At 56.3% G+C, this 27,832-nt stretch overlaps 1 protein-coding gene across 5 annotated transcripts in view; it reads right to left on the reverse strand.

Moving 5' to 3' along the window:
- Positions 1 to 716: 716 nt before the first annotated feature.
- Zmiz1 (zinc finger MIZ-type containing 1) overlaps positions 717 to 27,832 on the reverse strand; it is a 219,394-nt gene continuing 192,278 nt past the window's right edge. For 3 of the 5 annotated variants that reach the window (XM_046419960.2, XM_046419964.2, XM_046419963.2), the window contains 17 exons: positions 25,776 to 25,890; positions 24,582 to 24,799; positions 23,403 to 23,601; positions 22,204 to 22,494; positions 19,378 to 19,560; positions 17,753 to 17,830; positions 16,965 to 17,139; positions 16,433 to 16,574; positions 14,865 to 15,075; positions 13,564 to 13,669; positions 12,889 to 13,049; positions 11,814 to 11,881; positions 11,439 to 11,507; positions 10,798 to 11,042; positions 9,650 to 9,816; positions 5,963 to 6,226; positions 717 to 4,595 (listed from right to left, as the gene is read on the reverse strand). In XM_046419960.2, the coding sequence (XP_046275916.1) occupies positions 4,488 to 4,595; positions 5,963 to 6,226; positions 9,650 to 9,816; positions 10,798 to 11,042; positions 11,439 to 11,507; positions 11,814 to 11,881; positions 12,889 to 13,049; positions 13,564 to 13,669; positions 14,865 to 15,075; positions 16,433 to 16,574; positions 16,965 to 17,139; positions 17,753 to 17,830; positions 19,378 to 19,560; positions 22,204 to 22,494; positions 23,403 to 23,601; positions 24,582 to 24,799; positions 25,776 to 25,890 (2,800 nt within the window). In that variant the 3' untranslated portion in view covers positions 717 to 4,487. The remainder of the gene's footprint in view (positions 4,596 to 5,962; positions 6,227 to 9,649; positions 9,817 to 10,797; positions 11,043 to 11,438; positions 11,508 to 11,813; positions 11,882 to 12,888; positions 13,050 to 13,563; positions 13,670 to 14,864; positions 15,076 to 16,432; positions 16,575 to 16,964; positions 17,140 to 17,752; positions 17,831 to 19,377; positions 19,561 to 22,203; positions 22,495 to 23,402; positions 23,602 to 24,581; positions 24,800 to 25,775; positions 25,891 to 27,832) is intronic. The other 2 variants (XM_046419961.2, XM_046419962.2) reach the window with 2 other exon arrangements.

A 27,832-nucleotide genomic window follows, 5' to 3' on the forward strand; every position in this document is an offset into this window, starting at 1 on the left:
GAGCTCTGCCAATCAGATTCACTTCCCCCAAATTTTAATGGGACACACAGAAGAGCAGCCAGTCTGTTGGGTGCTGAGGCTGTGAGGCTGGTTGGGACTGTGGTCTGGGTGGGAGCCATCATGAGACCAAACCCCAGGGAAAGCACAGTCCTGGAGAAGAGAAAACCCAAGCTCCCCTTGGAGGAGATGAGGATGGGTGTATTGAGAAGCAGGTGGCCAGGCAGAGCTGGGGAGGGAGAGCACCTGTTAACACTCCACTTCCTGTAAGGCCTGGCTAGGCCTCTGTTTTTTCATTCTAGACATTTTGGATCCAATCACCACTGGGGGGATCAACATGGATAGGTTCCTGCTTTTTAATCCATGGGGGACTACAGGTGACAGCCACCATTAGACACCCTGAGTCATGCATGGCTACAAAGACCTGGATCTGTTCAGGCCCCATTTCAGCCACACACCACTCACTACCCACTCCATTTGCCCCACCTGCCTGTCAGGATCAGGGCCTGCTGGAGACAAGTTCCTGCCAGAAGCAGGTGAGGGTACAGGGCTCTGAGCACTCACTTGCCCACAGCTCCCAGGGCCCCCTGCAGGGCTCTTCCAGCTTGACACCCAAAGCAGAGTGCAGAGTGACAGGGCGGGGGTAGTGGTTTAAAAACAACAGCCAGAACACCCAGACCACTCCTTGGCAGCCACAAAATAGCTGATTCACCAAAACCTTCATTTTTGTCAATTTATTTAGAAAAAAATTAACATGGGCAAATGAGATACCTCAGTGTTACAACAGAGTATAGAAATGTCTAGCAATAGTCAAATAATTTGATCTTTAAATACAAAATAACCACATGAACACCTAATATACAGGTTTCATCTGAATACATATTTATTAGATAAATATTAGAGGTTGTCACATCATCTAACTACATACAGCTTTGCAAGACTAGAAATCACAATTAGTTTTTCTGACCAGTTGAAAGTATGAAATGATTGCATTGTACATACGATGTACAGAGACGATGACGGTTTCTGTGGGAGTCACTTCAGGCTGCACGTGTGGGTGTGTTTATGTGTCTACGTGTGAATCACCTGCGATCATGATATCAAAAATTATACAAAGTATGAATTTGGTTACAATTTTCTTCTGAAATCCCCCGTTTCTTTTCATTATTTCCATAGCACCCTAAAAAGTACACAGGTGGCAGGACTAGTAGACTGAAGCTAAATAGTACATGTAGGTAAAATAAAAACAAAACAGAACAAAAATGCCTTTCCACACAGGGTCAGAGTATATTACATGAGTGGGACAAAATGTGGAGAACTCACAAACGCTAACAAACAGGATCTAGTTTTTCCACGTTAAGATGGAGTTCCAAGCCTTTTTTTTTTTCTTGTTTTGTTTTGTAAAAGAAAAAATAAACATAAAAACAATACACATTCCGAGAGAAATGAATGCATCTGCTGACGTGTGTCTATTTCTCATTTACATATATACACGTCCCTCGAGTCGCTGCTGCTGACGCTGCCCTGTCTGGACGGGTCAGGCCCGAGGCCTGCTGGGAGCAGACCTGTAGCTCTCTGCGGGGGGCGGGGTTAGGGCCTCCATTAGGGAGAAAGCATTAGAAGTTTCTTCAAAAATAAAATGGCTACAGGGAACATGATACATGGATAAAGCTTCAAACCAAGAAGATGGGGTGATGGCCCACAGGGGGCTCTTTCCGTCTGCCTCCCACTCCATCTTTGTGGAGAGGTGGCAGAAACGTGCCTATGGGGTGGGTCAATGCATATCATGGAAACGTGGCTTGCTGAGGCCTGTTTTTTTTTTTTTTCTTTTGTTGAGGTTACTTATGGCTCCAAGTTGTCATCTGAAAGGATCAGGGAAATATCTTTCCAGAGCTCAGGCCTGCCTCTGCTTACAGATGTTGCTTTTATGTGCATCGGTCACTACTAAGGGACAGTGCCAGCCCCAGATGTTGTTGCTCCTCCCTCTTACCCAAGACAAGCTCCAAAATTACTGTGGGAGGGGGATGTCCCTGGAGGGTGGGCTTCGGGCAGTGCCGTCCACAAGGAAGCTCTTGAATGAACTTGCTGGTGGAGGCTTGCTTGGGAGGGGGCCTAGGAAACCAGCCTGAGGTGTCCAGCCCAGAGATGGCCAGGAGAGGGGCCTGGAGGCCTCGCTGCCAGCACATCTACGGCTTCTCCACTAACGCTGTGGATGGGTCTGTGGGCGGAATCTGGCACGCAGTGAAAAGGACCAGCAGGGTCCCAGGCCTTGTCAGGGCAAAGGATCATGGCAGGAAGCAGGATCGTCTAAGGCAGGCTTCTATCAGTCTGTCTGAAGGTGAACATTCCAGATGGTCCAACCTAGACCATGGCCTCCCACCAGGCCACAGGCCCTGTGCAGGGATGGCCACAACACCACCTGGCATGATCTTGTACCCAGAAGCCCACTGGGTATGGCTCTCAACTGTGAACTGCCTAGTCTTCCGACTCCCAGCCTAGCCACCCGTTCTATCTGTCCCTCATCTGTACAAATAGCCCTGGTTTCTTTTTTTTGTTGTTTGTTGTTTTTTTTTTTTTTAAAAAAAAGGACTCGAGTTTTTGTTGTTGAGTCAAGGTATTTTAAAAACACCAGCAAAGGCTATAACCAGGTCATGAAAATGTTGAATATTATCAAAGACAATACTAAAATATTCACAAAGATATTTACAAAAGCGATTCTTAAAATAATTGATTTGCATACTGAACAACACACTGTTTGAAAAAACCTCGACAACGGGGACAAAGGAAGAAAAAGGGCGGGGGCAATGGCAGCTTTCCTACAGAAAACCTTGTGCCATTTGGTACGGTGACTGCAAGTCAACAGCTGAGGCCACCTTTCCGGTATAATCCGCAGAAGAGTGCTGGAGACCACCCACCGCCCAGAGGGAGACTGGGAGATTGATGGCAAATGAGGATACCAAGAGTGGACGGGAGGGCAGGCAAGGGCCCTGGGCAGCAGCAAGAAGGGCGCCAAGAATTTATAGCTAGGACCCAGGTGAGGGGACACTCCAGCATCCCCGCACGCCATGAGGCTCAGGGGCACAGATCAGCCTGGAACAAAGTGGACATGTGACAAGCTCCCAGGGGACACCTAAGCCAGATGGAGTGAAGCAGTGGAGGAAGACCAGAGGGAGCAGGAGTGTGTGGCGAGCTGCGGGTGGAGGGGGATGCCAAGAGCAGGCTGGCGGCCACACGGACACTCACACCGTGAGTTGCCTGCAGGGCTGTCCAGGTGCACTCAGCGATGGCTGGGCTGGAACCAGGGGCAGCTTTGAGCATGGGGAGAGACGCGGGTGCACTGGCTACCTGCTGCCTAGCTCCAGTGCGGGCCTCACCCGAGCCGCCCTTGCACCTGCCCCACCTCTCCACCGGTTACCACTGCTGTCTGGCTGGACAATTGGAACGAGGACACAGAGGGAAGTGGGTGTCCCGTGGAACAGTCTTGGAGAGGCGGGAGATGGGCCGCAGGAAGGAACCAGCACACGTGGAGGGAAACTGCTTGCTGTCCAAGTGCAATCTTCCTTTCCTCCAGGTGACTTCAGAACTTTCCATGTGGCCATCTCAAATCAGGGAGTAGCTTGGAGCAGAGTTGTAAGTGGCTGCCTGATTTGACTCTGGCTGGTGGCAACCCCACACCCCCCTCCAGGGGCATAATCATTTGGGTTGGGTGCACACATGTGTGCGTGCACTCTCTGCCCTCTGAGGCTGAGGCTGGGCCTTGATCTGAGTCCAAAAGGTTGTGAAACCCTCCAATGCCTCGTCCTGTCTCCCGGGAGGCCCTGATCTCCTTTCCCACCAGTCCCCAAGCAGGAATGGCAGACCCTCTCAGACACAGAATCTTGTCCTTTTTCTCTGCTTTCTGAGAAAGTTTACAGGGTATCTTGGCTTAGAGGTCAGAGGCCAAAGTGATGACCTTTGGCCTCTGAGATGTTCTCCTTCCCAGAGGTTTGTGCTTTTCTGTGGTGGGTGGTGGTGGGCAGGCCATTCTCCCTGCTGCCGACTGTCACTGCTTCTCCAAAGTTTGGGGTTCCCCAGGTCTTTGGGGGCCTTCTCTCAGGCTCCAATCACTTGCAGGAAGCTCTGGGCTGGGAAGCAGGGAGGCAGGGCTACAGTTTAGAAAGTGGAAGAACCCTTGGGGACACTGGAAGGTCATCTGGAGTCAGCACAGACAGAGGGACCTTTAGCCGCCATCAGCACAAGCCTCTTGCCGGGCCGGGCCCCCCTCAGTGGGGGTCATCCCGGGGCCTGCTCTGGGCATGGGCCCCTGCCCAGGGCATTCGGGAGACACGGGCTGCAGACTCACAGGCCTTCCGGGTACACCCTGCTCACCCTCAAGCCTGTGGTCCCTGTGAGGGGCAGCCTGAGGCATGGGCTCCTGGGTGGAAAAGTGTGTGGGACAGACGGGGTAGGAGGCAGAGTGGGGAGGGATGGCCCCAGTGGAGGCGTGGCCTTCAGTTGTTCTCAAAGAGAGATAGGAGGTCATCGTTGCTATTGCTTGGAAGGTCGGGGGGATCCAGATAAGAGAGGAGCTCGTCAGGATTTGTGAGTTCCGGCAGGAGCTGGAAAAGAATGAAGTCCAGATGAGGTGTTAACTGGGAGTGGCCCAGGGAGGGAGTGCAGGGATGCCCGCCAGCCTGGTTGTTCCCCTTCCATCTGCCCCCCAAGACCCTAGCCCAAAGAGGGACCTAGCAGTGTTGAGTGTGGCCTTCTGGCTGCCCACACACATCCAGGCCACTGGGCCTCGTCCATGCTCATTTCAAGCCTAGGGCAGAGGAGCTGGACTGCCGAGACCTGGGCTGGGCTGGGCTGGTCCTTCTCAGGCACATACGTCAGCCCTACACCCTGGGAAGTCCCAGGGCAGGTTACACGGCCACCCAGCAGAAGCCACGCGTGGCTTTACACGTGAGCACAAGGAGGTGGGCCGTGGGAAGGCCAGTGGTCTCTGCAGGGCTCACCGCCCTGGTCCTCTCCCCAGACCTCCTAGAAAAGCCTGTGGCCCACTGTCTCCTACCCTGTACCATGACACCCCCACTGGCCTATGTCTGGGTGAGAACCCAAGATGGCAGCACAGTGAGTCCCACCTACTGAGAAGCCTCTGCTGCCCAGTGGGCCCAGGAGGTGGAGGACAAGTGTCACTGAGCAGAGGACAGGCCTCCTCTGGGGAGCACCGACGTAGAGGTGTAGGCCAGTCACTGCCCCCGGCAACCAAGGCGGGGATGGGAACAGCAAGCGTCCTGCCCCATACCTGCCAGTCCGTCCAGCTAGTGCTCAGCCTCAGTCATTCCGTGTCCCACCCTAATTTTCCAAACTGTTTAGGCCTCAAGATGGGGGACCCCTGAACCTCAGTTGTCCCCTGATAGTGACCCTGATAGTGAAGCTGATCTTCCTGCCCCCCAGCTTCTGTCACCCCACACAGGGGCCTCTTGGAGTGAACGATGGAGCAAGCGGAAGCAGGGAATGGACAACACGTGGACAAGAAAACTGCAGACAGACAAGACCAGCAAGACAGACAGAAGGGCCCTGTCACTCCAGCCCCTCCCGTGCCTCAGGCCAGAGAGGGTGCAGACACAGAAACAGCAAGCTCAACATGGTGGGGAAGTGAGGGGAGGAGGTTGGGAAGAAGGGCAGGGACCCTCCTGTGCTGCCTCCAAAGCCCTGGCCCCAAGGGAACCTGCAAGGACCTGGGTGGAAGGACTGTGGTCAAGGGGACTGTGGGGAGGGGCCAGCGGAGCAGGGGTTCTCAGTGACACTTCCCCCTAGTGGGGCTTCCTGGTTCTGGAGCCAGGGCAGACTGGCTGGGGTCCACCCACCGCCCACCCACCTCTTCCACCCGGGGCCTTGAGCCCTCAACACCCACCCCTGCTCTCGGGCAGGTCCCGGTGCCAGGCCTGGCCCCAGGCCAAGGCGCATGGTGACCCCAACTTACATCCAGTGAAGGCTCCGGCATGTCGGACGCTCCCTGCGCGCCGGCCTGACCCTCTAAGGCTGAGGAGGGGTTAAAGGTCAGGTCGCTGTGTGGATGGTTGCTGGGAGCGGCCTGTGGCGGCTGCCGGGGAGGCTGGGAAGGAGGAGGAGGAGGAGGAGCCCCACTGTGATGTAATGGAGGCCCTGACTGGCTGCTGGGGTGTGGTACGTGCAAACCTTGTTGTATGGAGGGATGGGGCTGGTCAGAACTGCCAGCGTGTGGCATCTGTGGAGGAGGAGAGAGCAGGAGAAAGAAAGGTGAGGTGACGAGGAACAGCCACGAGATGCCTGGAGAAAATGAAAACCAAACAAACCAGGGAAATAACAACCCCCAAACAAAGCTGCCCCTCACAAGGCTGAATGGTTGTTGGTGGGAGGGGGCAGAAAAACAAACAAAAACCCTGTCCTCCCCTGACACTGCCAGCCAGGGAGGCCGCGGAGAGGAAGGCAGGGGACCGGGCCTCTCAGGCTGCGTGCAGCCCCGAAAGGCTTTGAGACAGGCGCAGATGCTGAGAACAGGCCCAGGCCCCTCCGAACCCCTCGGCCTCCCCAACCCAGACACCGTCACAACGAACAACAGCAAGGGCAGAATGAAGAAGCAAAATGGGCATGTTTCTGGGGAGCGGGGAGGCAAGTGGTGCTGCCGGCAGCGCGGTGCAGGCCTCCCAGGGCCAGGGCAGCAGAGAGCAGACGCAGACACATAGCATGGGGCAGGCGTGCAGCTCAGGCCCGGGGCTGCGCCCCCCAAGTGGGCCCAGGAAAGGGGCAAGGCTGGGCATGAAGACAATGCACCCTGCCTGCCTCCAAGGATGGAACTCAGCTGTGACATCAAAGGGTAGAGCAAGGTGGGAACTTGGGTGACCAGGGGCATCTCAGCACATTGCTGGGCCCTTCTTCCTGGCCAACCCCCTCGTCAGCAAGTACCAGACACTGAGAAGGCCAGGCACCTCCAAGCCTTGTTGAGCCCGGAGTTGTCTCTAACAGATCTAGGTAATTCTTTAGCAAGCATAAGCACCAAAAAAATGGGTTGTCTGTAAGATTGAAACATGTACCCTGCTAGTCTGTCTGTTGTTCCAAGCAGGCCCTCCCTCAGAGCGGAAGGCCTGGGGAAGGCTCTGAATGTTGAGCCCATGCCCTTATCCCCACTCTAAACACCCCCACAGGGCCCGCAGCCCCACTTATGTGCTGCCAATTGGAACAGGCAGCCTGGTGACCACATGTTTTCTTAGTCTTCTGGGCCCTCTCTCCGTCCCTGGCCCCATCTTCTGGGCCACACAGAAAAGCAGTTCTGAGTTTGCAAACAGTAGTCACGCTACCCCTGGTCTTCCCCAGACCCTAGTTCTTCTTCCTGTTTCTGCTGAGGGTTGTTACCCACTTCTGCTGTGGGCTGGCCTCGGCCCACAGTCCAGGTGGCTTTTCTTCTGGGGATATGGAGCCGCACCCCAATACGACGTGGGACAGCACAGTGCTCTTCCAGCCCCCACCCTGAAAATAGGGGATAACCACACGACCATGGGGTTTGGGGACCTTGGAGAAGCCACATGTGGGATGACTTGAGGAAGAAAATGGAGGAACGGGCCACTACAGCTGTCAGTGAGAGACCAGTGTGGGGTTCTCACTCAACCCACCCTGGAAGATGCCCCGCAGTGTCCATTCTCGGGCAACAGGAAGGGGCTCCATATTCCTGTAAATAGCCCTGTTCTGGACAGATGGTCCCTGGATCTTCTGACACAGCTGTTCCTCTTGACCCTGATATGGGCTGGAATATCTCAGAGCCTGGAGGGCCAGGTGTTCTCTGAGTCCTGCTAATACACCTGTCAACCTTAACCTGGCAAGGGAAAGTCCTTGGGCACATCAGCACCTGGTGGGAGCTGTCCAGCCAGTCCCGGCATGCAGTGGAGGGAGGAGGGTGGACTGGCTACCTCTAGTCATGCAGGTATGCTGGGAGTTGACCTGTGACTGCTCACCGCACCTAGTACAGCTGTGCTTCTGGGTCTGCTTGCCTTCTAGTGATAGGCCAGAAACAAAGGAGCATCCCTGGGGGGCTCTGAAGTCAACTCACAGGCTCAGGTCCCCCTGCACAAAATGCCAGTGACACGGCTAACAGAAGACAGGAGAGCATATGGCCTTCCCACTGCCATCTCCCAGGGACAGGACGCGTACGGCTTGGGATGTGTGGTGTGTGTGGAACTGTGATCTGGGTGTCTCCTGGGTGCAGACTGCTGAGGTCCTGGGAAGCAGAGCCAAGAAAGGAGAGAAGACCCTGGAAGTTGGAAGCCCCATGCAGAGGAGTTAACATTCAGACTCTCTGAGAATCCAGGAAGCCTCTTACCCACAGGACAGCCTCTAGCCCACAAGGAAAGCCTCTGGCCCAGGGGCAGAGCTAACTCCATGTTAGGCATGTGGAACAGCACAAGCCAGAGGCCCCTTTCTTGTAGGTCAAGTGACAGAAGATCAGAGGACTAGCGTGACCAATTAAATGTAGGTGCCCCCAAACCCTGCTGCCATGTACTGTTGAGACCCCAGACCTTCTAACTGGCTGGCATGTTCTTTGGCAACTGCCTGTCCTCCCCAAGGTGAGAGAGCAGAGTAACTGAGGCCTCGGTCAAGCTACTTAAGTTTTCCAGCTGCAGTTTCTGCAAAACTCTAATCATTCTTCCTCCACTGTGGAGGCTGCAGAAATTGTGCTCCATGAGCACAAGGCCCCTGTTTTTAGTACTGGGGATTGAATCCAGGGGCCTTGCACATGCTAGGTAAGTGCTCTACCACTGAGCTAATAATTTAATAATTTCCTTTTGAGAGAGGGTCTCACTAAGTTGCCCAGGTTGGCTTTAAATGTGTGATCCTCTGTCCCAGCCTCCTGAATGGCTGGAATTAAATGTATGTGCCACCATGTCCAGGGGTCTGTCTTGCTTACAATTGGCACAAGACTGACGAAGAGCATGCCTCAGGAAACATTTGCTAAACAGAGGAGAATCCAGCACTCTCTAGATGAGAACCCTTGCGGACAATTGGGTCTCCAACCACTGCTGTCAGGGCTACAGGAAGGATAGGTCTTGGGTAGCATGGGATCCCTTGCCCCAGAGAGGCTTCCCCAGCTATTTGGGCTATGTGTTAATCATCGTGAAACAGGATGAGGAGCACAGACTCCTAGGGCAGTCAGATTTCCTAGCACTGTCTTTTGTAATGACATCCTGAAGATTCAGACCCTTGGGTAATAGGTGCCTGGGTTTGGGACCAAATTCTAGGTGGCTGAAATTATGTGCAAAGGGGTGTCGGGGGAGAGAGGGAGGCAGAAAGAAAGAGAAGGAGAGAGAGGTAGGTAGTGGTATGTGTGCATGTGTGTGCGTGATCGCCCAAGTACACTGTGTATGTAACTAGGAGCCTGGAGCTTCGTCAATTTCCAGAAAATCCAAATTCTAGATGAAACAGTCAAGTCCACGGATGCAGATGAACCACATCAGGCCCCTTATTCCCTTCTGAGCCACCAGGCCCAATTCTTGGTTTTCCCCTTTGCCAAGGAAGGAACCAGGGTATGAACATCAGGAAATTCCCAAGGGGAGCCTTGTCCTAGACAGCTCCAAACAAGCTGGAGTGCGGCCTGAACCACTGGGCAGTGGGGAGGGTTGGGGAAGGAAGAGGTACTCACAGTTTCCTGCATGGGGTGACTGAGGGGTTTCTCGAGGGCAGCCATGTTGTTTGGCATGTCCGGGGGATGGGAGAGCTGGGGGGGCCCGTGCATGAAGTCATTCATGGATGTCCCGCCAGGATTCCCATGGGGGAAGTCGAAATTGCCATGGCCCTGATAGTTGTTGCCTGGGGAAAGAATGAGATGGGGACATGGGGTCACCCAGCACAGTGGTGGCCACCCCCAAGGAATGGAGAGAGTAAAGGTAAAAGTCAAGTCCTTGCCCCTCATGAGGCTAGCAAGGCTCCTGCAGCCTTACACTTCTGGGCTGCACAATGGAGCAGCAAAGACGCCTCCTCTGGTGGGACAGGGTGTTCTGGGGCATGCGCTCCTCTACTGTGGATGAGAGGCAGAGCTGGAGAAGGGGGACATGGCACAAGGCCAAGTCTAAGTGGTTCCTCCTGATGGCCATATTTCATAATGGGAAGACCAAAGCCCAGAGGTTCTTTTGCCAAGTCCACAAAGCCTCCAAATGTACCAGGCTCAAAGTGACATGAGAGGGGACAGCGGTCCAGCTTCTTCAGTCACCACACCCTCTTCCACATGATGAGGGTGAAGCTCAGAGGATCAGCATGCTGGCACACTGGAGTCCTCAACAAGCCATGGGACATGAACCAGGTGGGCTAATGTCTTTGGGCTGCTAATCACCCAGCAGTCCTGGGGACCTAAGATCAGGGATCCTGGTTAGGGAGATTCCACCCTCTGATTTTTGGGGTGGGACATTTTTTGGACCAAGTAGCAATCAGTAGGGGTGAAGTGTAATCTGGCCAGCAGGGAGTAAGAGCCAGTGATGGTGACCTGGGTAGTCAAAGGCCCTGGGATCCAGGTACCCGGACTCTGTCCTGGGAGAGTGAAGAGTTGGAGGGACAGGGACAATAAGAGATGTCACAGAAAAACATAGAAGGGTCTGAGGGAGGCAACAGGATAATGGCTCTGAGGCCTTGGGCTTTGGCTACCCTCCCCTCCAAGTCCAGTGATTTTAGGATTCCTGTTTGGAGGTATGTCACCTCTGCCTCTTCACCTTCCCCTCTGCACCTGCTGCTATCAGCATAGAACTTCTGTGTCCCCACTGGACTCGGGGCTCCCCCACCTCGTCTGGCATCACCTACCTTGGCTGCTGTAGTCGTTGGAGTTGGTGCCCCCGGGGGGAGGTGGGAGTGGGTAGGGGGATGGGCCAGGGCCCAGGGCTGCAATCATATCCATGACGTTGGGCATGATCATCTGGCTGGGGCTCATGGTCTTGAACCGCTTAGAAGGGATGCCATCAGGATCGTCCTTAATGTGTAGGTCTGACTTGATGGGCACTGGCCGCCAGCTGCACGTGGGGTCAATGGTGACCTCTTCAAACTCAGAGCTGTGGGAGCAAGGGGATCAGAGCTGAGGCTACGGGGTGCAAAGCCTCCTGTCCCATTTCACGCCCGGTGGGGATCTTGACAGCTCTGGGAGATGTGGAGACTGAGGCTAGGGAGACGAGTGGCTGGCCTGGGGCCTCAAGGCCTGCCACCCAAGGAGCTGCTGTGGGGGTACTGCCAGCTTCCTGCCCTGGCTAGTTCTGTCCCCTCAGAACATGTTGGAACATTCATTTGCCCCAGGTCCAGAAATTCCCAAGGTAAAGTTACAGACAGGTCAGGGATGTGGTCAGGGTTCTGTCTGTCTGACCAGGAACGTGATCGTTGCTACCTGCACCCTCCCTCTCCTCCCCGCCCCCAGTCCCCCAATCCTGGCCACAGTCCAGCCAGAGACCACTTACTGTTGAATGGCGTTCAGGATCCCCCACATGTACTGATCCACCTCCAGGCCCTCCAGCAGAGCAGTTTTACTGGAAGAGGAGAGAAGGGCCTTGGCCTTAGCTCCTGGGCTCAAGGAAGCGGGACACAGCTGCCTGGCCCCATCCGTGCCCACCCAATCCCACCCCTGCTGCTGCTACACAGGAGGCGGCCCTGTGACAAAGGTTTCTTGCAGAGCCCATGGAACCCAAGCTCCTCTGCTGGGCTTTGGTTCTGTTTTGCTTTTTGGCAGGTGAAAGTGGCTGGAGCCCAAAGAAGGGGGACAGCCAGAGGGAGAGGGCGCTCCTCCCCTTTGCAGTCCCATGGGGGAATTCTCTGCCAGGACAGTCATCACTCACTTGCACACAGGACACCTCCAGGTCCCTCGCTCACAATTCAATTGTAGATAGGACTCCAGGTCAAAGCACTGCAGAAGTGGGGACAGACAATAGACAGACAAATGTTGAGGTGAGGCCTATCAGAAGCTGCCTTGTGCACCTCGGGGAGGCTTGGAAGACTGCCCTACCAGGGATGAGGACAGGCAGAGGGTGTAGCGAAAGGCATGCCAACCTTGTTTGCATGTGAACCAGCCCCTAGTCCCTCTGCCTGGCACCCTTCACACCCCCTCCCCATGCTCCAAATGACCCTACCTCACACCCTTTGAGATGGCTTCCTGGCCCCACATCCCAGCCAGGTTGCCCTGTGAAAGCCTCTCAGTGAGGACAAGGGCAGTGTGGACTCTGACCACCCCTCTAGTCCAGCCCAGACACTGAGGGCAGCTCTGATCACATCCATCCACCCGGCTGGTCAGATAAACAAAGTGACCAGGACATCCATCACACTCAACGTTCTCTCAGAAGGAGGGAGGCTCCTGTTCCCTGGTGCAGCCCTTGGGACCAGTCATGTTTGACCACAGGGTGCCAGGCGACGGCCCAGTGCCACTTAGCATGCCCTTATGGGCTGGCTCCTCACCCCTCTTCTGGGAGACCTTGCCTGAGCAGTCCCTACACAATGAATCTCTCCCAGCCTGGACTGTTCACATGCTTCTAGAGCTCTGTCACAGCCTACCTGGACTGTGACAATCCCTCATGCCCTCTCCTGAGTGCCTGCTTGAGGCAAGGCCCTGGACACAGCAGCTCACCAGGCAGAGGTGTCCCTGCTCTCAGGTCCTGGGCCAGCGGTGGTATCCTGGCAGGATTCCCAGTCAGATCTACCATCTGCTAGGATAAGGACTCTCTAACCCTGATCCTGTAGCCCTGGGGACCCAGGCCCTGACTTGGCAGAAAGGGTGCCCCAAGCATAAATGATGGCTGCAGGAGTTAGTGAAGGAAGCTGCTGACGGCGTCCTTGGGGGTCAGAGACAGGCTCTGCGGGCCCCTCGCCACCCCTGCCCGCTCCAGGTGCTTGTCTTAGAGCTGCCCTGGGAAGGCTCACCTGGACGTGTTTGCAGTCGTGGCCTCGGGCAGGCAGCTGGATGCGCCGGAATGTGATGGGGCACTTCAGAGATACCTTGATGGCCGTCTGCTCCACGCCGTCCTCCCCGTTGAGGGTGGTGTTTCCCGAGGAGGCAGCCACACTGCTGAAGTTCCGCTTGACTGTGGGGTGGGAGGCACAGGTGGTTGAGGGGGCCCAGGGGACGGGTCGGCACACACACCTGAACACGCCCTGGGTCCTTCCTGCCCCCCAAGCACTGGAGAATGGAGTTCATTCTTTCAGGAGTCCTGCTGCCCAGCAATGAGGAATAGCAGCCTCCCAGAGTGACACGTGGGAGTGCTCATGCCCAAGGTAGGGACCTGCAGCTCCCCAGTCTCTGCAGAACAGGATCGGCCTTGGCTAGCAATGGGGGACTTTCTGCAAAGCTCAGAAACCATCTGGCACTTCTCTGATTTACTGGGTCAACAACAACAACAACAAAAAAGCCCCTCAGGCGCCTTTGCACTTGATTCTGGAGTATGGAAACGGAAACGGACGATGGCACAAGGTGGTAGTGTGAAGAGCAATACCAGAGGAGGAGGGGCCGTCTACACCCCCTGCCTGGGGCTCTCCCCAGGACAGGACCCCCTCCCAGCTGCAGGCTGTCACTCCTGTGCCCACCCAACACCCACTCACTTTTCGTGATGCAGTGCTCTGCAGGTAGGAGGCGCTTTTTGAGGAGGCCTTGCAGCACGGAGCGCACAGAAGGCCGGTGCACCAGCTGCAGCACGAAGAGGTGGGACTGCAGGAGAAAGCAGGAAGCCCGCTCAGTCCCCACCCGCTGTCCCCAGTCCTGCCCCACCAGTAGCTTCTACAGCCTCTGTTGCCAAGGCCCAGACTTTTGAGATCTCATGGTATTGCATCTCTAGGAGAGGGTCCCCCAGGACCAGGGACAGAGCCGAGAATAGTCAGTGTATTCTGGGACTTGCAAGACTGGGGCCTGAGGCTGGGGTCACCACTCTCATGGCTGTCTCTTTTCCATGTCGACAAGGTGGAAGAACTTATCGGACACGTGGCATCAGGAATGGAACCCAGCTGGCTTTCTACACACCCCTATCCCATACTGCTTCCCACCCTGTGTCTTCAACCCTTCCTGTCCCAGGGCGATGGGCTTTCCCTCCTCCAGGCCGCCGTCCAGGACTGTCCACCCAGCCTCCTCACACTGATAGAGGAATGTCCTTGCCTAGCTCCCCTAGTCCTGTGATTCGCAGCTCTGTGGCCTTAGTGCTCCTGTGCTCGCAAGCGCAGAACCAGAGCCTCTCTTCTCCTGGGTCCTCAGGGAGACCAGGAAAGCAGAGCATGCGATTCACCCCATGCAAGCTGCCCCAGTACACCCCATGTGCCAGCCCCGATCTCCAGGAAAGCATGGCTCAGTCATGGTCCCAGATCAGTGACTCCTAGGCTGGAGGGACAAGTTCTCACAAGTGTGGCACACACCCCTCCATGACAACAGGGATGGTGGAGAAGGACAGTTAACTCTGGACTTAGTGGAGGTGGGTCTGGGGGAAAAGGTGGTTAGAATATGAAACTCTCATACAGATGAGGTGAGTGCAGGCCCTGGCTTTGAGGGATGCACCAGACTTCACAGAAGAGGGGTGCAGGTGGCTAGGGGAACCTGAGGAATAAGGTGGAGATACGTGGACAGAGTGGAGTATAAAAGGGGAAGAGGCTGGGGCTGGGGTTGTGGCTCAACTGTAGAGCGCTTGCCTAGCAAGTGCAAAGCACCACATAAAAATAAATAAATAAAATAAAGATATTGTGTCCAACTACAACTAAAAAATAAATATTAAAAAAAAAAGGAGGGGGGAGGCTGAGTCTGAGATCAGAGCACAGTGGCTTCGATCACTCTGACAGTTGTGGGGATGGGGAACAGCAACCCAGGACGTAGCTGGAGGGGACCCAGGGATCCCACGTGCCCCGCCCCGCTGTACACTCACACAGCAGCAGGCGGTGACGGTGATCTGGATGGTGTTGCGGCCCGGCTGGCACACATGCTTGAGGTGCAGCGGCTTGTGTGAGGTCTTGTTGTCCCCACGCTCGATGGTGAGGGGCGTGGCGTTGACACTGACCTGCACCGAGGCGGGCCAGTTGGTGTTCATCTGCCGGTCCTCGTGGTGGTAGCACTTGAATTGCAGTTCCAGGTCAGACCTGGGGGCAGGACTCAGGTCAGCTCTGTGACGCACCCTGGTGCCTCCAAACTACCATCACCCCTGAGTCCTGCAGGACCTGAACCCCGCTGCTGCCTGTTTCCCTGCCTGACTACTTCCTCGCTCATCCTGGAGATCCCGTCTCCAGTCAAAACCCACCCCCGCCGAGGCCTACCATTCCCACATAGCACTGGCACTCCGTCCACGCTCGCAGCTCTGGCTACTAGCTACCTGGTCCCTGCTCCCTAAAAGGGTGACTCCCAATACCTCACAACAAAGACAGAGGGCCTAAAGGACAGACGCTATTGACAAGACCGAGTGTGAGGTGGTTACACCCATCTCCAGGCCAATCAGGGGAGCAGCCTTCCACACGGGGCTTCCGGGTACAAAGTATGGGTAAACAAGGGCCCACCTAGGTCTGCCCATGGGTTGAAAGTCTTGGTCCCCCTGAACGAGTGTCCCAGCTCCTGTGTCCTGAATGCCCACACACTCATAGAATAGCAAGGTATGTAAGTCTATGAGTGAGTGTGGAAGTGTGTAAGTCTATGAGTGAGTGTGGAAGTGTAGAAGTCTACGAGTGATTGTGGAAGTGTGCATGTGCCCAGAGCAGAGACCCATCTCCAGCCCTCAGGATGCTCACTGGGCAGCTGTCTAGTCCCAAGAAGGGAGAGACAGAATGAGGGAGCCGTGCCTGAGGATGAAGGACCCAGGGGTAGAGGGTACAGGCTGGTTCTGGCATCCAGAGACCCAGGCCCAAGTCTCAGCTCTGTGACTTGCTAGCCCTGAGAACTCCCACCCATTAAAGCACTTCTCTAGCCTCATTTCCTCAGCTGCCAAAGGGGAAAGCAATGTCACCACCCAAGGTCACAGCAGGTCGTGAACACAGGGCCTGGCCCAGGAGGGGGTGCCTAGACTCCATACTTGAGTTCCCCGTGTGAGTGGCAGTCCTTCCCAGTGGTCAGCCCCTTGCCCAGCCTCCCGTCAGTTCCAGCCTCATCTCTACATTTGAGGGTCTGGCCACGTGAGCCAAGTTCAAATTCTTGACTGCTTTTTCCCTCTTGCCAACTTAGGGCCTCACCCTGGACAGCCTCCTTCTCAGCCACCTTTATGGGTGAGCAGTCTCCCCCACACTCAGGACCTGGGTAAGTGATAGCTGCTTCCAGCCCCTGGGCCACTGTGAGTGTCCCAGGACCTCCCCAGAGCCTCACACAGGGCAGGGCCCAATCAATGATGCTGAACAGGTGAAGGTGGCAGGAAGCTGCTGCTACCACCCACGCAAGGCCACACCGGGCCCGGGGCAGTCTGTGGCGCTGTGGGAGCTCCCCCATCCCACCTGGGCCGCGCCCTGCTACACTCACCTCCACATGAGCGTCTGGTGGACCGTGGGCCGCAGGTGAAACACGTGGTTGCTGACAGCTAGGTTGTGCTCCAGGCGGAAGGGCTCCAGCACCACGCCATCCCGCACAGGGAACGTGAGCCGCAGCTCGTCATTGTGGTTGGCTGGGCAGGGACAGGGGCCAGATGAGCCACAGGCCCCTGGCTGCCACGGGAACAGTGGCATAGGCTCTGGGGCCTTGGGTGGGACTCATCCCCGTGAAACCGCCTGGGTTGCTAGCTCAGAAGAACTTGGGGCTGGGCCACAGAACCCCAGAAGCTGGGCTGTGACCAAGTACACACCAGGGAACCAGGGAGCCCACCTGTGCCCTCCCATGTATTCCGTCTTCTCCCCTGGGCCTCCTGCTCCGGAATTTTAGGCTCCTCCTCCTGGCCTCCTCCCCAGCCTTTGGCCACCCAGGTGGGTGGACAGCCCAACTTCTAAGCCCCCTACTCCTAGCCTACTGGGGAGCTCCCAGGTAAAAATGACTGGAGAGGAGACTGCGGGGTCCTCACCTGGGGGTGGCGGCAGAGCGCTCATATTTGGCTTGATGTCAGGTGGGAAGGGCGGTTTAACATCTTGACTGGGGGACAGGTAGGGAGGGATGCTGCTCCCAGGGGTCATGGGGGGCGTGGGGTTCCCTGGAACGGGCGAGTGTGGGTAATTTGCCACAGGAACTGGCCTGGGAGGCTGGAAGGAAGAGAAACCACAGGTAAGATATAGGGTCACAGGGAAGGAAAGGACCTGGCTGTGGACACAGCCCCACATTCTCCAGGGCCTACGAGGGTGACCACTCACTCCCTCCAGTAGAGGAGTCTCCCAGGAAACCACTGTCTCCTATGGACTCCGCTCTCCCTGGAAGAGCATACCCCACCCTTCATCTGATCTCACCCCATGAGCTGCTTCAGTGCCAGGAGAATGCAGATTTCCACACCCATTTGACAAATGGGGACACTGAGGCTCACGGTAACAGGGAACTTGTCTAATCTACCTTGGGAGGAGAGGAGAGCTGGGACCGGCCAGGCCGCCTTCCCACATCACGACTTGAGGCCACATCCCCCAGCCCCAACCCATGGAGATCCCCGTCCCCAGGAGCCCTTCTCCTCTCAGTCCTCGCCTTGTTCCCTCTCAGACCCACAATCCTCCTCGGCTCACCCACATAGAACTGTGGGCATCTGGGCCCCAAAGCAGATGACCTGTAGGTGTATCCCCCACCCGTGGACACTGCCCTCTCAGCCTAGCGAGGACCTCTGGATCCTTCTGCTGCCCGAGGGAGAGGTCTGAAGACTCAATGGGAACATACCCTGTTGACATTCCCTTGGCTGTAGTTACTGTAGCTGCTCCCCGAGAAGGTGTTATTTTGTCCATTAAACTGTTCTGGCTGTTAAAACAAGAGAAGCAATGGTAGGAGTGGGAGGCAGGAGGGCGCTGCCTTCTGACGGCGCTGGAGACTGCCTGGAGAACAAGGGGATGCTGAGGAGGCTCTGCCTGGGCGGGAAGGAGGGCGGAGCAGGGCGTCCCCCAGGGACCATGTTCTGCCCCCTACATCCATAGTGACTAATTTAGCAAAAAAGCCCAGCAAAATAGCAACACCAGTGCTGCTGAAGTCAGAGCAAAAATGGTAAACCCACGTGGCAGATGGCCGCGTACGCTGGCACGGTTCTTTGGCAAGTAAATGCAAAATAGTGACGTCTTCTTCACGCCCGAGAATGTATTTTATAAAAATCCGGAAGGAAAAGTCTGGATGCCTGAAGAGGTTTATCATAGTATTATTTCAAAAGTGAAAAATCAGAAATAACACAAACATCCAACAGAGAGGGAGAGTAGTAAATCAGGGTGAGATTGTTGGAGTATTAGGCAACTGTGAAAAGTAAGAATGAGCCAGGCGCGATGGCACATGCCTGTAATCCTAGCGGCTTGGGAGGCTGAGGCAGGAGGATTACAAGTTCAAGGCCAGCCTCAGCAACTTAGTGAGGCCCTAAGCAACGTAGCAAAACTGTCTCAATATAAAATATAAAAAGGGCTGGGTTATGGCTCCGTGGTTAAGCATCCCTAAGTTCCAACCCTGGTACCAAAACAAACAAACCAAACAAAACCAAAAAAAAAAAAAAAAAACCCAAAACCCACACAGAAAAGAAAAAGAAAAGTGAGAGTAACAGAGACACTATAGCAATAGGTAGTATGCCTATTAACTCAGATTAGGTTTAAAAAAAAAAAAGATGCAAAATTATAAGTGTAGCTGGGAACAGTGGCTTATGTCTGTAATCCCAGCTACCTGGGAGGCTGAGGCAGGAAGGTCACAAGAATGAGGCCAGCTTGAGCAATTTAGTAAGACCCTGTCTCGAAATAAAAAATAAGAAAGGCTGAGAATGTAGCTCAGGGGTAGAGCACTTGCCAAGTATGTGTAGGGCCCTGGGTTCAACCCCCAGTACCAAGAAACAAAAAGATCACAGCTGAATAAGAGTTTTATAATGTGTTGGTGCCCATTTGCATGCAGAGAGACAAAGTTTAGAATAAAATGTTAATACAGTCAGACTGTATAGTTTTCTTTTGAAAAAGGCATTTCCTTATTGTTATTATCTTGTGTGTGCCATTTATGAGCAGGAAAGCCATCATCTAAACCCATAAGAACAGGAACCAAGGGGCTGGGGATATAGCTCAGTTGGTAGAGTGCTTGCCTTGCATGCACAAGGCCTGGGTTCAATCCCCAGCACACACACACACACACACAAAAGAACAGGAGCAAGAGAGAGGCCAGTCTGACTTCCTGGCCACTGAAACAGCTCTGAGCATACCCAGAAAACCAGAACCGCCCCCACCCTGCCCTCTGGTGTTTTGGGGGGACTCATGCAGCCCTCATGTCACCAGTGACGTTGAGGATATGAATGTTAGGTGGGTAGTGAGATGCCTGGAGGTGGCGGGACTCACCTTGTAATACTGCCCCATGTTGACCGTGGGGGGCGGGTACTGCCCGGTGCTGGGCTGGCTCGGCATCCTTTGCCCAGGGTAGTTGGGAGAGGTGAGTGGCCGTGGGGGATTGGGGGTGGGGTACTGGCCTGGCTGGGTGGGGAACTGGCTGTTTGGTCCGTATTGCTGGTTTCCATAGTTGGGCTGTGGTGGCAGGAAAAGGAGAGGGGAGAGGTCACCAGTGTTTTGTAGCCAAGCTGCTCACTCCAATGCCGGGACCAGGCCTACCTCCCGACCACGGACCCTGCTGTCCTTCTACCCTGAAATGGCCTGCCTGGTAGAGAGGAAAGGCTGAACCCAACGATGCCGAGCCTCTTCTTGCCTTGACATCTGGGGACATTACACTCCGTCTGTCCAACTCATGGGACACCTCTCCATATGGTCATTTGTCCTGAGGCACATGCCCTTGGGACTCTTGGGCCACTTCCAGAGCTTCTCAGTCCTGCCATTTTGAGGAGGCTCTTTCTAAAAGTCCCCCTCTGTGTGTCTCCCAGTGCTTGCTACAGGCCCATGTTCCCCAGGGTGCACCTGAATGTGACAGGGAAATGCAAGCCACAGAATGCTCTTCCAGAAAGCTGACACCCCCAGTTATTCTGAGGCTGAGTCTGGGTAGCACTGTCCCTGAACCCCACACTGAGCAGAACACACACACATTCAGTTCCAGGCCATCACCAATCAGTCGTCCATGCAGAGCCTGGGAGACCTCTCCAGTAAAGGGACAAGATAACCTCTCCCTGGAGAAGCAATTGAGAGAAGATTCAGCGCCACTCTCCAAGTCCAGAGTCAGGTGATGCTCAGGCCCACCTACGGCCCAGACCCCAGAAAATGACCTCCTGTGGAGTCGCTGGTTTCCTCTTCCTTCTCTGTTGACATTCTTGTCTAAGTGTCTCTCCAGTCCTCTGGGCTTAGAGATCCAGTTGGTGACCATGCCCAGGGCCTGGCAGGAAGCAGGAGCTCAACCAGCATTCGCTCACCAAATGAATGAAGGGCTTGGGCACACACGAGTGGTCAGCGCTGAAGGTCCTTCCACGATGCACACTGTCAGGACCTGGTGGCTGCTCTGTGAAACTGTGACCCTCATTGCTGCAGATGTGGACCTGGATGGCACCTGCCCTCATCTGGGACCAGATGACCTGACTCCAGCCCGCTCTAAGGCTGATCATTCAAATGTGGAGGCGCCATGGTGAGGTGGGGGCAACCTTCCCACAGGGGTCAGGCCAAACAGGTGGAAGCATCCAGCACTGCAATCCAGGACCAGGCAGTTTGTAACTGGGGACAGCAGTATTCCACGAGGATGACAACTTCTTAGGAAAGATGAGCGGCAACTCTTGGGGTGTTCTCCTGGGGCAGGTATCACATCGGTGCAGGTGCGGGCTTAGCATTAATGACCAGGGCTCTGCAGTAGCCATGTTTGAGATTACCTGCCTTATGCTGGCTGCCCAAGGTTCAGCTCACAGAAGCAACCTCAGGGCAGCCAGTGGGGACACTGCAAGTGTCAGCACAGGGGGGCTGAGAAGAGAGCTCAGAAATAGCGGCGGCTCTGCACTGGGAATGAGGCCAGCCAAGGCCTGGGAGGGGGTCCATGGTCCTTTGCTGGCCCCTCCCTGAACCAAGGGATCAAGCCTTGACCCAGCCTCCTGGATGTCTGAGGACGGCTCCCAACCTTTGAATGGCTCCCCTTTGATCACAGGACACCTCCGCTGGTGCCAAGTCACCCAGCTTGTGCTAGAGGAGATGCTGAGGGGGCTGCACAGACGTTCAAGGACCTTGTGCTCTGGGATTGAAACTCACTGCAAGCCCGACCTGAAGGCCACAGCAGGGAACCAGGCAGGAGGAGGAAGAGGACCTGAGCAGAGAGCCGGGGCCTGGTGCTCCAGAAGAAGCTGCAGAGGTGAACAAATGGGCTTCACGAGCATTCAGGACTCTGGGGTCCCAGTGTCTCCTGCAGGTGAACTAAATCCTTACGTGGTACCAAGATGGGCCAGTGGCTACCAATTTGTTCTCCCCGTGTCACTGGGGGTCTGGTAAGACTCCCTTTCTCTGGCCTCCTGTGGAGTTCTGTACCGCCTGCAGTGTTCCTTTATGGGTTCCGGGTTTAAGCCGTTTCTTTCCTGCTTTAGTCTTGGGTTCCTGAAGCAGGAGGTGTGGGTTTTGCTTCCTTGAGTCTTCCCCAGCACCTCCCCTTAGCTGACTGTGTGCCCAAGAGGCAGCCACTGCCCCTACCATGGCTGACGCTGATGGAGATGTGTCCCAGTACTGTGCAGCTGCCTGCCAATCACTGATATATCTCACACACACACACACACACACACACACACACACACACACACATTTAAAGGGCATCGTCTCAGCTCTTGCTCTTAGGGGGAAGCCGGGAAGCCCTCGTGTGGATGTGAACCCCTGTTCTTCACGCAGTCACCCAGGCAGCATGTAAGGCAGGACAGAGAGAGTAGCAGTAGTGGCTACTGGTTACTAAGAAGGACTTCTTGTACATGACCTCAGCCAGGACCCCAGGCAGCCTAGTAGGTGAACTGGACTGTAAGTGCTTTTACAAATGAAGAAACGGTGTCTCAGGGAGGGGGCCTGACTTGCTCAAGGACTTCTGGGTGGGAAGCAGCAGAACCAGGTCCCAACCCCAGGCACCCCAGCTCACAGAGTCCTGCCGCGTGGCCCAGGTTTTCTGCTGGTCCAATTGTGCCCTTTCCACGGTAGCACCCACAGCCCTGGCACCTTCAAGCCCACGACCCCCCACTGCCCTCTGCACCCCCGCAAGCTGCCGCAACTCACCTCTCCGGGGTATGGCCTCTTTATGCTCTGAATGGGAAGGGACTGGGGCCGGGGGCCTGGATAGGTCTGCTGGGGCATCCGCTGCCCGTGCGTGCCAAAGGGGCTGATGCCGGGCGGCCGGGGCTGGTTCATGCCCATGGGAGGGCCGCTCATCCCCGAGGGTGTCATGCCAGCCGCCATGCTGGCAGGGTTCATGTTGCCCCCCATGGAGGCAGGCCCCCGAGGCCCGGGCTGGTTCATGAATTGGCTGTTATACGCCTGGGTGGGACCCATCTGGAAAGAGGAACAGACCTTCAACGGGAGAAGAAGAAGAAAAAAAAAAGAATAAAATGCCACATGCATTGAAAGTGCAGGGAAGAAGGGGGGTTAGGGGAGGGAGCACTTTCCTGTGTGGCTGCTGCTGGAGACCAGGCCCCAAGGGACCCCGTCCTCCTGGGCTCACTGCTGTCCTCTGCAGGCCGCACAGGGAAGATGCAGCTCCAGGGTGTTATGGAGTGGGGTGGGGAGCAGTCACTCCAATGCACAGGCAGCATTTCCAGGGAAGCAGGCAGGGGACGGGGAAGAGTGTACAGGGTGAGGAGGGACATGGGGAGTGGCACTGGAGGGTGGAGGCAGATGAGGATGGAGGCTGAAGCCCCTTTCCTGGAAGTCCTGGTCCTTGGGTAATGGAGACACACCCTCCGTCCACAAGGTCTGACTCAGTTCCAGTTTTCACTTCTGCTATGTGGTCCCCACCTCCACACCTCCTGTCCTACATTGCTGCGGGGTCCTCCTGCTCACACTCCAGGGCCTTCCTGAACTGGCACAGGTAGCAGATGCACCAGCGGCCTACCCAGGGCCCCGCCCCAGGCCTCAAAAGTGTTCTGGGAGACGGGTTGGTAACAGGACTATCTGTCGACACTGAGCCCACTCTTCGGTGAACAGGGGGGCCAGACAGCAATACAGAACCTCTTTCCTCGTATGCAGACACACCGGCCCACACCGAACACACGCAAGCTCCCAGATACCCGCACCGCACCCAACCAGGCTGCCACACTCACACCCGAACACGCAGTCTCTGTGTGCTTCAGAGAACACCCGGCGCACCCTGGCACCATCGACTCTCCAGCACACACAGCCCCACAAGCATCTGCACTCTGACTGACTTCCCAGGCTGTCTGTCCGGGCGAGGCTGGGGCAGGATGAGCGGGAACCCTTACCGGTCCATACTGGTTAATGTCCTTGTTCTGCGTCTCCTGCAATGCTGCCACAGTGGCCGTGGCCGTGGCCGTGGCTGTGGCTGCCGCTGCTGCTACTGCAGCTGCTGCAGCAGCAGCTGCTGGCTGAGTGAAATCAGCAGGTGGCCTGGTGTGCGGAGGGATGCCCATGCCGCCAGGGGCACTGGGACCCCCAGGGTAACTGCAGGGAGGAGAAGGATGGAAGAGTCAGATACTGTCTGAGCCTAAAGATGAACTCAGGACTAATCTGGGGCTGGGGTGGGGTAGGGATGGGGCTATCCCGGGGCCTTGGACTCCAGCTGTTGGGTGGATGAGGCACTCAGATGCAGAGACCAGAGGGAACAAGGGACTCCTGAGGTTGGCAGCCATTGGTGCCACTCATAGATGACCAGTCCCTATGCCTGGAGCCCTGGCTGTTGTGACACCCTCACCACATGCTCTTGGTAGCCTGGTCAGCTGTCCTCTAGGGGTCGCTGGGCCCCAGCAAGCCTGAGCAACTTGCCCAAGGCACTCAGGCACTGAGAGCAGAGCTGCAGACGCAGCGTCAGGTGCGCCCGACACCTGAGTTTAGCCAGCAGGCTGTACTGCTCTGCCAGCCCCAGGCCAGAAACCCAACAGAGCTGAGGTCTGTACAGGAGCCAGGGAGGGTTAAAGCCAAGGTGGGGGTTTTGCTAGGGTAGGGTGGGCACCTCTGCTTGTCTGCGTCTGCCCTGCCTCACATCCCTGGAACTCCTTCCTAGGGTTCCCTGCGTCCTTCACAGACCAGCAAGACACAGTGGCTTTTCCTTGGTTGCTTAACAAGCCTGGGCAAGTGGGAGAGCCCTTTCTAGCTGCTCTGCAGCTCTCCTGGCTTCCAATTTATAAAGATATGAGGCAGAGAAGAGTCACTGGGAGGAGTGAGAACCTAGTAGCCCTCCACTCCTGCAGGACCGAGAGCGTGCCACTCAGAGATGACCAGTCCCTATGCCAGGACACGGCCCAGCTGCTGCAGCACTGAATCTGCAGGCCATTCCCGACAACTGAGGGGATGGCCAGGAATGAGACAAGTGACAGCCCCTGCCCAAGCTTCTCAGGCTAGGAAGCATGACACTGGGAATTCAACTGGACCCTCGCATGTAGATGGAGGTGGACATACGGCCAAGCTCCCCGCTGCCCGCTCACCTGGCCCCGAAGCCCCCGCTGCCGGGGTAGTTGGGCCGGCCATACACACTCTGCTGGATGTAGGGCTGGGCAGGGCCGGCCTTGGCCGAGAACTGCTGCTGCTGCCCAGCGAACTGCGGGGAGTTGAGGCCGGGGTTGCTGGTGGTCATGCCCGACGCCATGGGGTTGCCGCCTGGATTCATAGGGTTGTTGGCATTGGCCATAGGGTTCCCAAGGACCTGTGAGCAGAGAGACTGGTTATCCCCCAAGCTGGTACCCGAGGTGGCATAGAGACAAAAATGGAGAAACGGAGAAGGGGAGGGACGAAGAGGGAAAGAGGGGGAGGACAACAGAGGAAAAGTGGGTGGCGGTGCAGAAGGACTCCCAGAGTTTACAAGGGGGTAGGCTGGGAAGCAGGCAGCGGGGGGATGAGGGGACGCTCTGACCAAGGTCCACTAGGTCTGGGCAAGTTCTGGAGAAGAGAGTGAGGCTGGGCCTGTAGCAGGTGCTGAGTACTGGACTCCTCAGTCCCCAGCCTACAACAGGGTCTGGATGCCCAGAGGGTTGGGCACACAGAGGCCCCGGGCTGCTACTCTGGAGGGCAGAGGACCCTGGCCAAGAGGCCTCCTGGGGCCTGAGATGACACAGAAGCACAATGGCTCACTCCAGCATGGCAACCAGCCTTGAGCCTTCCAATGGGGCTGCAGGTGACAGAGGTTGGATGGGTGGGAGACCTTCTGTTAGGGAGTAAGAAGGGAGGAGGAAGGAACAAGCGTGGAGACAGGCTTGACTAGAGGGATGACTGGGCTTGTCACAAGGTCAGTGCATGACCTTTTTTGCTGAAGTCTGACCCAGGTCATCTAGAGTCAAAGAACCCAGACTTCACAGTGCTAGAACACAGGAAGTTCTCCTGCTTATTCAACCAGAGTAAATGTGGGCTAGGGAACACCCTTGTAACCGGTCCAATGAAAGTCAATCTCCCAGGAAGGCTCTAGGATGGGGGCAGTCCACAGGGGCTCAGTTGTAGCCCTCCTAGGTAGGTGCAGACCCTAACTGGGGTGGAGATGTGCTGGCAGCTGGGTGTACCCTGAAAACAGGGGTGCCGGCTACAGCCTGGGAGAGCAAGGGGGACTGGCATGGCAGGGGGACCTGGGGGCCTCAGGAATGAGGGGGTGCCTGGAAGAGGCTGTGGGTGAGGGCAAGACAGGCTCTTACCTGGCTCTGGGATGTGTTGGTCACTCCCCAAACCGTGGTGACCACGGACAGGGAGCCGGGAGGCTGGTTGGTGTTCTGCTGCCAAGGGACAGAGTCATAGGGGAATGACCCATCACTGCAAAGGGAGACAGAGGGAGGTCCTCAGGGGCTGGTGCACAGGGCTTGGGTGGGGCCATGTTCTTCACCCCACCATTCTGCCGCTGCTGCAAGTCCCAGATGACCCCATCCCAGTTAGCACAACCCTCCACCCCCAAGCCTCTTGTGGCGCCTGGTGCAGAACAAGTGGGCCTTGCATGGTGGCAGGCTGTGCAGAAAGTGCCTCCCCCATCCCTGAGGGGCCAACCCTGTGTCCGCCTGCCTCACCTTGGCCCCAAGTCCACAGTCCATGAATTCCTGAGGCTTGACCTACGCCCCTTCTGCAATCACGCTAACTCTGTGCAGCCCTCCAGGAAGAGCCAGGTCCCTGCACCATCTCCCCTGGGGGACTGCTGGGCCCCTTCTCAGCAGAGGCTAAAAGGGTTTGTAGTGGAGAACCTCAGCTCTTCCCACCCCCTCATAGCAGGCTGGCTACTGAGCCCAGCTGGCCTGGCCTTTGGAATGCAGGCTTCTTAGGTCACCCTTCCCTCCTGAGCAAGGACAATGCAGGTACAGGCCAACCTGCCTTAGTCCTTCCCCTGCCCCCTCCCATCTCTTGTGTGCATCTCTGCTAGCTAATCCCCCGCAACACCTAAGACCCTCAGCACAATCAAAGTCCTTCAGTGGCTTCCAGTGTTGACAAGGCAAAGTCCAAACGCACGCTGAGAATGATTTACCCGCTAACTTCACGGGACCCCACATCTATCCAGCTCTGCCTCTGAGCTGCCCTGGATGCCTGCCCTTCCCTAACCTTGCATCAGGCCTGCCAGTGCCCATCTGACCTGGCGAAGTCTCTCCAAGGAGCCCTCAGCATCAGAAGCCAAAACTTAACTCCCCCGCATGTCCTGTCCCGGGTGAGGAGTGGCCAGCAAGGTCTCCTGCCAACCGCTGAGGTGCAGGAGCAGGGAGGGCGCCTGCAGATCTCAGGGAGGAACAGGAGCTTGAGAAGGAGCAGGTGGGGTCCCAGCCCCGGGAGGGGGGGACTGAGCTGAGGCCACACAACTCCTAGAGCCTGTGCTGGGTCTCCTGTACCACCCCGTCAGGGAGGCCACAAAGTCCCAGCACACAGGCCCCAGGAAGGGCAGAAAAGCAGAGCACCCACATCCGTGGCCCCAGCGAAGCCCACAGAGCACTGTGTGTGCGCGCACATGCACACACGTGAGCCAGGCTAGAGACAGGGTCTAGGAGAGGGCAGGGTGGTGGGAAACACCTCGTGCCTTCCTTAGGAGACTCAGTCCAAGGTGAAGGCTCACCTGAGCCCTGCCCCAGGGGCCATCCAGTCCTGGAGGCTGGGGTGGAGGTGGTGGAGGTGCTGAAGGCACTGCACTCATGGGAATGCAAGTGGGTACGAAAACTAGCCTGGGGCTAGCGCTCCAGGAGGGAGTCCCGCGCGCCAGGCAGGAGTGAGGAGGCAGCACAGCTGCTCTGATGCCTGTGCTGCCTGGGTGGGTCCTTGGCGATGCTGGTCAGGTGGTGGGACCCTGTAGCGGGCTGTGTCACTGGGGCTCACTTGCCCTTCCCCTGCCTCGGCCACTTCTCTCCTGATCTCCTTCTGCCTGTGGTCTCTGTTCAGAGGTCACCTGTGTGGAGGGGCTGGCCCAGCCTAGCCCTGCCCTCCTAGTATAAGAGCCATCTCTGCCCCACACTCCTTCTCTCCCTTTCCCTGGCTTTTGAGTATTTCCACAGCACTTTACCACAGTTATGATCATCTGTTTTGTTATTACCCTCAGCAAGAGCAGAGCCCTGTGTTTGTTCAGCATCTACCTGGATCCTGAGAATGAGCTAGACCTGGATGTCTGCAGTCCTCAGTGAATCGAAATACTGAGGGACAAGGGTGCTGGCCTGTGGACTGTCCCTAAAGGGAGTCCCTGAGCTCTAGGAAGCTCCCGCCCACCTTGCACCAGCACAGACTTCCCCGCTGT

This window comes from Marmota monax, unplaced genomic scaffold (genome assembly GCF_021218885.2).
Source record: "Marmota monax isolate L192 unplaced genomic scaffold, Marmota_monax_Labrador192_F-V1.1 WCK01_AAM20220418_F8-fsc00019, whole genome shotgun sequence".
NCBI classification, from domain to species: Eukaryota; Metazoa; Chordata; class Mammalia; order Rodentia; family Sciuridae; genus Marmota; species Marmota monax.